This window comes from Drosophila mojavensis, unplaced genomic scaffold (genome assembly GCF_018153725.1).
Source record: "Drosophila mojavensis isolate 15081-1352.22 unplaced genomic scaffold, ASM1815372v1 contig_80, whole genome shotgun sequence".
NCBI lineage: Eukaryota > Metazoa > Arthropoda > Insecta > Diptera > Drosophilidae > Drosophila > Drosophila mojavensis.
The window spans coordinates 5,515,684-5,523,823 of record NW_025318906.1 but is presented as its reverse complement, the minus strand read 5'-3'; the positions used below and the strand labels follow the sequence as shown (position 1 = coordinate 5,523,823).

General features: G+C 40.1%; 1 protein-coding gene across 1 annotated transcript; it reads left to right on the top strand.

The window, feature by feature from the left end:
* Nucleotides 1-46: 46 nt before the first annotated feature.
* LOC122757683 (serine proteinase stubble) lies at nt 47-3,760 on the top strand. The gene is made up of 5 exons (XM_044010699.1): nt 47-748; nt 813-1,099; nt 2,098-2,617; nt 2,683-2,790; nt 3,321-3,760. The coding sequence occupies exons 1-5, from the start codon at nt 673-675 to the stop codon at nt 3,485-3,487; spliced, it is 1,158 nt and encodes a 385-aa protein (XP_043866634.1). The 5' UTR covers nt 47-672; the 3' UTR covers nt 3,488-3,760.
* Nucleotides 3,761-8,140: the final 4,380 nt, after the last annotated feature.

Sequence of the window (8,140 nt, the reverse complement as noted above, 5' to 3'; positions counted from 1 at the left end):
GCTTGGCACCCAGTTTGATTCTGGCCAGCATTGCGTGCGGTTGTCGCTGCTGCCGCCGCCGTTTTAGCCAATTCTCGCGTCGCGCTTTGTGTGTGTGTGTGTGTTGAGCCATGCCACAATTGGCAGCATGTGTGAAACTCTGTGTGGCTGCAATTGAAAATTGTGCCAGCGCCTGATGCATTGACACAGTTATTATTTAAAAGAAGAAAAAAAAAACCAAAAATAAAAATATATATAGAGGCGACCCATTTAGCCAGAGAACACGTTGCGACAAGGACGCAAGCGGCTTTGCATCTAGCCGCTAGCTGGGTGAATCATTCAACCCAGCAACAACAACCACAAAGAGTAGTAAAAGTGGAGCAGCAATAATAAGACATCTAAGTAGAAATAACAGCAGCGAGCTGCTGGCTTCAAATGGTAAAGCAGAAGATATCAACAACAATAACAATAACAGCAGCAGCAACAGTAGCAACAACAACAACAACAACGACATAAAAGTGAATAAGAAATTGTCATGCTTTCATTAACAGCAACAATAGCGGCGACAACAGCAACAAATCAAAACACAAATTTAGCTGTCAGCAAATTGTGTTAAACGCCCACCAAAAACAGTGACTGTGCTGTGAGTGTGTCGGTGCCTGTGAAGCGTACACGCTTAACTCGTGACTCGAAATGCGACGTTCATTTGGGTATTTATTGCTGCTGTGGCTGTGCCTGCTCCTCTGTCAATTTACGCTGCTGCAGGCGAGTAAGTAATTCACAATCCTCAGCTAATCCTTGCCAGCGATAGTGATCCATATACTCCCAATTAGGCATTCTCAACACACTGCTGGGCGTGCCCGCCGAGTGTGTGCATCAGACCGGCGTTTGGCCCTGCAAGCTGAGCTTCTCCTGCTGGCTGCAGGGCGGCAAACATGCCAAGGGCTGCGGCAGCAACAAATGGCTATTCAGCTGCTGCATTGCCGAGCCACCTCAGCATCTGCATCAATCGCCGCTGGAGCATCTGGTGGACTATGGCAAGCTGAAGATGGGCCTGAATAGTCTGCCCAAGCGCATTATGTTGCGGCGGCGCGATGATAACGACCTGCTCAATCTAAAGGTAAATGCTTTGAGTGGCTCCAATGCGGCGATTACACTAGACAACAAGGGCAAGCTGTGTAGAATATATTGCTTATAAGTAAATATGAATTCAGATAGAGAGATAAGAGCTATAAAACCATGTAGTAAAATCAATAAATTGAGTGCGAGACGTACGAAAACATATTTTAATTAATGAGAATTTATATAGAAAGTTGCAATCGTTAAGATACTTGGCGTTAAAAATATATCTAAATAAGAATCGAAAATAAATTATGGCTAAGAAAAGATTATAATGTGAAATGAAAGCGAGAAATAGGAATATAAAGATTGTGTGATAGGGAGAGACCTCTAGAAGTTTTTAAAATTTATGAGAAGCACACAGAAGAGTGCACTCTTTAATATAATAAACTCAAAGGAAATTTACAAAACAGTTTTAAGAATTTATGAGAAGCACATAGAAAGGTGCAGTCTTTAATATACTGAACTTAAAGGAAATTTTAGAATAGTTTTTATAATTTATGAAAAGCACATAGAAGATAATATTAATTAATAAAACCGTTTCCTTAAGTTTAGTAGGGAGAATAACCCCACATTAAATTTAGTAAAAGACCCCTTAGACATGCAACTGTAATTATATTTGTGAATGCATATGCCCTTAGGTCTAATATATAATAGTATTCCTTACCATATTATAGTAGAGTCTATTATGAAAGATTGTGGAAAACTGCCTCGAGTCTGTTATAACAGATTGTGCAAGAGTTCTTTGAGACAGCATAACTATCCTGATGTATCTTTCAAGAGCTCATTTCAAAACTCATCAAGTGCACAGCGTGTGAGCCGAGCTAACAATAAGACAATTGAAAATATTTTTTATGGAAAAACTAGTTTTTCTGCTGTTGTTTATGTTTTGTTTTCTATGTCTGTGAATTCAGTGTGCCCAATGCCATCATCAATTATGCAGCTGCACAGTTATACATTATTGACTAATCAGTTTTCTTCTATTATTTCCATTTCCAGCCGGAATGTGGACTGCCGCGCATACCGCAGAACACGCTGCAGAAGCGCATCATTGGCGGAAGACCGGCACAGTTTGCCGAGTACCCGTGGCTGGCGCACATACGCATCGCGGAGTATCAGTGCGGCGGTGTGTTGATATCGGCGAATATGGTGGCAACGGCGGCGCATTGCATACAGCAGGCACAGCTGCCCGATATAACAGTGTATCTGGGCGAGCTGGATACACAGAATCTGGGGCATATACAAGAGCCGCTGCCCGTGGAGAAGCACAGCGTGCTCCAGAAGATAATCCATCCGCGCTTCAACTTTCGCATCACACAGCCGGACCGCTATGATCTGGCGCTGCTTAAGCTGGCCCGGCCGACGGGTTTCAGCGAGCACATCTTGCCCATATGCCTGCCGCAGTATCCCATACGGCTGGTGGGACGCAAGGGACTGATAGCCGGCTGGGGCAAGACGGAAGCGCATATGGGTCATGCGGGCACCAACATGCTGCAGGTGGCCAGCGTGCCAATCATATGTGAGTACAGTGTGCACACCATTTGAGAGACACCTCACTCTATTTCCACTTTACTCTACGCACAGCCACCCTGGATTGCGTGCGCTGGCATGAGAGCAAACAGATCAGTGTGGAGATCAAATCGGAAATGTTTTGTGCCGGTCACTCCGATGGACACATGGATGCGTGTTTAGGTGAGCGAGAGAGACAGATAGAGAGAGTGAAACATTATGTGGCATACTTTTAGGCGAAACGTTAACAGAGCGCTGTTAATGGCTTAGCAGAGCTGCGAGTCGATTAACAGAAGTTCGTTGCGAAACGGATTTGACATTTAGAAGATTTGGCAAGAGAATAGGTATTAAATTTTTTATAGATTTGACAGTTAGTGATCTATATATCGTATATAAGAAATTTTACACATCTCATTGTTTATAGTTTGATATATGATAAATGAACACAAAGAATCATTTATAAAGCAGACTATCGAAACGTTAACACAGTCAAAAGCAATTATTGTTTTATCAAAACTATTTGGTAACTTCCTTACCTCTAGCAAGTTCTAGAATAACAATTTAGAATATGAAAAGCAAAGTAAAAGTACATAATGCCAGCAAAGTGTTTCAAGTTTGCTTTCAACTAGGCCAGCCCCAACTAAAACTACTCTCACTCAGTTAGGCAACAAAAATATACCGCATATAAATCAAATTAATTGCCTTCCTCACAGGTGACTCGGGCGGTCCGCTGGTCATCAAAGAACATGGTCGCTTCGTGCTGGTGGGCATTACGAGCGCCGGCTTTGGCTGTGGCGTGGATCACCAGCCCGGCATCTATCACAATCTGCAGAAGAGTCTGCGCTGGGTGGAGGACGTGGTGGCGCGCAATGAGCCATAGGGCCCAGCAGCTACGACAAATCATGTGGCAGACTGAAATGGGCGCCCGACTCCCGACTCCCCGTGGATGTGGCAGCGCAATCTCATTAGTTTATGGCGTCTAACATTAAGCAATGGCCTGTGCAATGACAACAACAACGACAACAACTACAGCAATAATATTAACAGCATATGATATTACAAATTACAATTTATTAGATATATTAAATATTATTAAGTAGCTAATGTAAGTGGGTCTAGTTGCCTTATTTGTGTGGGTGTTTAGGTGGCACAACCGACGACCTTGAACGATGGTTGCAACTGTGCATTGGGAATTTTCAATTGGAATTACGCACTTTACAGCACGTAAAGCAACAATAACAATAACAATACAAATTTGCTTTGTTATGTCATTTGGCATTCGCTGTGCTGGCCCATTTCCCATTTAGTGTTCGCTGCTGCCATAAATGGCACAATCAACTGCTTTCAACTCAACAAACAACCAGCTACAACATCAACAACAGCAGCAACAACAACAAACAGAAAATAATCATAATTTGTACATTAAACACATTAAGACTGGGCCAGAGTCAGAGTCTCCAGTCGAGTGTCATCTGCCAATTGCCCAATGCTAGTACTTAAATTGTGTTACGTTTGCTTTGCATACCCTAGACTTGTCAGAAAAGGGTTACAAGGCTATGCTAAGCGTGTGAAAGTGAATGTGTTGACAAGCTGATAAGGTTTATGAGTGAATTATATATCTATAAGTTTATTTATATGTTTATGCTTGCTTTCCATTTAGAGCCTATTGTGTCGAAGGCAGCTATAAATACATTTATTTGGCTATTGTCATTTTAATGTATTGTAGAATTTGCAATGTTTATAAGTAATTTAGAAGCATAAAAACATGTTTGGCCATAGCAAAAAATTAAATTCTTGTTTTAGAATTTTATCAGATTATATGAATTTAGAAATTTATATTTATAAATAATTATATATTTTGATTTTTATTTTACTTAGTTATTTTTATGACAATTAGCTAATTAGTTTTGCTGTAGAATTTTATAAAATCTATTTTTATTATTTTATTTTATTTCTTACTTTTTTTATCCATTAAATTTGTTGTGTTTTTCTTTATTTATTTTTTTTTTTTTTAATTTCTTTTATCAATTAAATTATAAAAATTTAATTCAGTTTTCTTTTTTTTCAATTCAATATTTTAAATTTTTTTTTTTATTAATATATTTTATATTTTATTTCTGTTACAAATAAAATTATATAATTCATATTTCATTATCAATTTTTTTATCAACTTTTTTCAACAACTAAATTATATAATTTTTCCCATCAATTATTATGATCGGCTTACTATAATTGTTTTTCATTTTCTTTTCACATAAATACCCTAAACTACTGCACTCTCACTTTATTTAGTTGCAGTTCATACCAACTATCAGGGTATTTGCTTAGTCATGCATCAATGATCAATAATTTTTAATAGGATTGTTTCATTGTCTCACAAATTGATTGTCTCTCAAGTGTGTCATCAATTTTGTGGCCAATTATTATTCAATAGTTATCCATGAACTCATCAAGCCGACTTTGGTTCCCAACCCCATCAATTATTTAGACTTTATTCGTTCTGATGGCGCTTTTCAATTTTTCCACAAGACATGTGGAGTGGCGCTGTTGCAGCGAATTTTCACGCTTGAGAGATGAACTCGAAATAAGATGTGCTGTGCGCGCGTCGCTTTTGGCTTTCGCTTGGCTGCCTTGGGCTGCCAGAGAGCCAGCAGAGTCAGCAGAGTCGCGTCTGCTGCTGGTTTTTCCTGTTGCAATTTGTACAATTTGTTGATTTTTCTTTTCGACTACAATTACATTTGGCAGCCCACTAAATTGCTGGCAGCATGTGAGGTGCGAGTAAGACAATTTAACTTCCTCTTGTTTCATATAGTAGAGCCACTGGCGCTGTGAGCTCTAAATTTGACATTAGTCATGGCAGCAACAGCAACAGCAGCAACGACAATAACAATAACAATAACAACAGCAACAGCTAAGCGACATGCGACATGCAATTGCCAAGTGAGCGACAAAAGTTGCTGCTGTCTCTGCTCGGAGGCCACGTCTTGTTTTGTCTGTTTCTTTTCACTTTCGATTTCGATGCGAGTGTAACTCTCCGCACACACACACACACGCACACACAAACAAACGCGCACGCTTGAGAGTCTCCGTTTCACACTCTTTGGCGCATATTACTCAATAGCGAACGTCTCTGCGGCTGCTCCACGCCGCTCGACGCTGCTGCGTGCGTGTTGGTGAGCGTGTTGATGGCCTTTTTGATTTTGAATTTGTCAGCCAACTGTTTATTAAGTGTTTTGACGTTACCGCAAACTGTTCGCAAACGCAAAGCCCACCGCAAGGCAGTCGAACACGAACAAAATAAGAAAATAAAAAATAAAAACAGCTCACAGAAATATACGGCAACAGTAACAGTAACACAGCCGAAATCACAACGAAAATTTCCAACAAAAGTCTTTTTCAAGAAAAAGTGCGTGACGCGTACAAAATATGTTAAAATATTAAAATGGCCGCGAAATAAATGCATCGGGTCTTATTGCCAAATATTAAGCTAAGTGGGCTGCGCGAATTTTGTATTTAATTCAATCTGAACTGCTCTGCCTGCCGTCTGCTATGCAAACGAGCGATTATTCAATCAAAAACGCGCGCCGCTACGTGAATTAAGTGAAACACACAATTGCACAAAATCGCAGACAAACCAACAACAACAACAACGACAACAACGGCAGCAACAGCAACACCAGCAGCACCAACAACAACGACAACAATTACAACAACTACAACGAAAGTATTGCAAAATGCGCGCAGTTGCATGGCTGCTGCCGCTGCCAACGTCGCTGCTGCTGCTGCTGCCAACTCTACTGCTCGGCCTGGACGCTGCCCACAGCAGCTACAACTCCGTCTACAATGATGTGATTACGCCGGAGCTCAAGGAGGCCATTGATAAGAATTTGCCCAAGCAGGCAAAGTTCTTCGATGAGCTCGATTGTAAGTATGCAAGTTTGTTGCCTAAGTCTTTCGTTTGGATTGCTTTGGCAGAATATGCCAGATATTGCTTTTGTATATAAGAGCGTGATTAAACATGTCAACAGACAAAGTAAAAGTGTGTCACCAAAGTCTTTATTAAAAATTACACTATATTACTCTTCCGCTCATCACGCCCTTCACACAAATTGCGCACATGCAAGCGCGTTATCTAATATTTCCCCTTGCAAATTGGTTAATAAAAATTCGCGTTTGCCAAAACAAGAGCAAGTTCGTTGCCTAAGTCTTTCGTTTTTGGCAAACTGCGAAAACATGAGCATGCAGTTCAATTACATAATTAACATATTAGTTAACCTTGAACATAGAAATCACACATCGATACGATGTCAAGTTCACATGACTCACGACACGATTTCTACGAAACCAAATCGGACTTAAGCCAGGCGAAAGTGAGTTAGTAAACGCCCTTACGCATGTATAATGTACATATATCGTGTTCTTGGCCAGCCCAAGCTGTGAGCCGACTTCATTCATCGTGCAAGCGCGCACAACTTTAATTGGACTTTCCAAAAAATAAAAACAAGACAAGGCATCCAATTAGTTTGAGAAACGCACGTCCACAGCTAAGAGCCAGAGCTAAAATTTGTGCGGTAATTATTCACACACAGCCACAGCCGACATTAACATATGGCCCATTCTGCGCCCCAATGAAAGCGCATTATGCTCCATTAAAACAATTAAAAGCAAATATTTGTAGAAGAAGAAGAGAAAAACAAAAATGGTCAAACAAAAAGTAAGAGCTGCATATGATAAAGAAAAGATATGAAGGCAAATATCAAATCATGCGCAAATTGCAGCACAAGTTCAATGGCATTCGCCATGTAATATAGAAAAAGCAAAAGTCTTTTTTTTTTTTTTGTCGCTTATCTTTACACACACATATATACCATTGCAAGTCAAGAGCAGGAAAATCAACTGCAATTAACGACAATTGCAGCGCTTGCCGACATTCGAAAGTGTTAAACAACAACATGTTATATGCCATAGATTATAGATTATTTGTGCAGAGAGCACTCATAATAGAGCAGCTACCAAAAACCTTGACCAGAAAAAAGAAAAACAATAACGAAACAAGTAAGAAAGCTCTAGTCGAGACTGCTCGACTACGAGATCCCCTGAACCCTTGGAGCAATAGATATTTCAATACTTTTTCGCGACTTTCAGCTTACACAAAAAACACGCACACACACACACACACACGCACGTACGCACACACAGGTATACATACACACCCACGCATACAGACACACATACACACACACACGCCGACAGACACAAACGCATACACACACACACATACACATACAAGCAACCACGCATAAACACGCATGGGCTGCAGTGTGCGCTTACTATGAGAACTTAATTGTTTAATAACTTTTTTTATGGACGTACGATCTTCATGAAACTTTTAGATTATGATTATAACATGAATATGCATGTAATTGCCAAAGCACAAGTCTCTAGTATTTGAAATACGCTTTTTACAAAAGTGAGGGTGAGGGGGTGAATTTAGAGGTGGGGGTAAATTTTAACAAAAACCGAAATTGTATAA

Bases quoted from the DNA above. Each gene is read 5' to 3' on its own strand.
- LOC122757683 (XM_044010699.1), top strand. From the start codon at position 673: ATGCGACGTTCATTTGGGTATTTATTGCTGCTGTGGCTGTGCCTGCTC. The intron at 2,618-2,682 runs GTGAGTACAGTG...CTCTACGCACAG, and splicing joins GGCCAGCGTGCCAATCATAT to CCACCCTGGATTGCGTGCGC. The intron at 2,791-3,320 runs GTGAGCGAGAGA...CCTTCCTCACAG, and splicing joins ACACATGGATGCGTGTTTAG to GTGACTCGGGCGGTCCGCTG.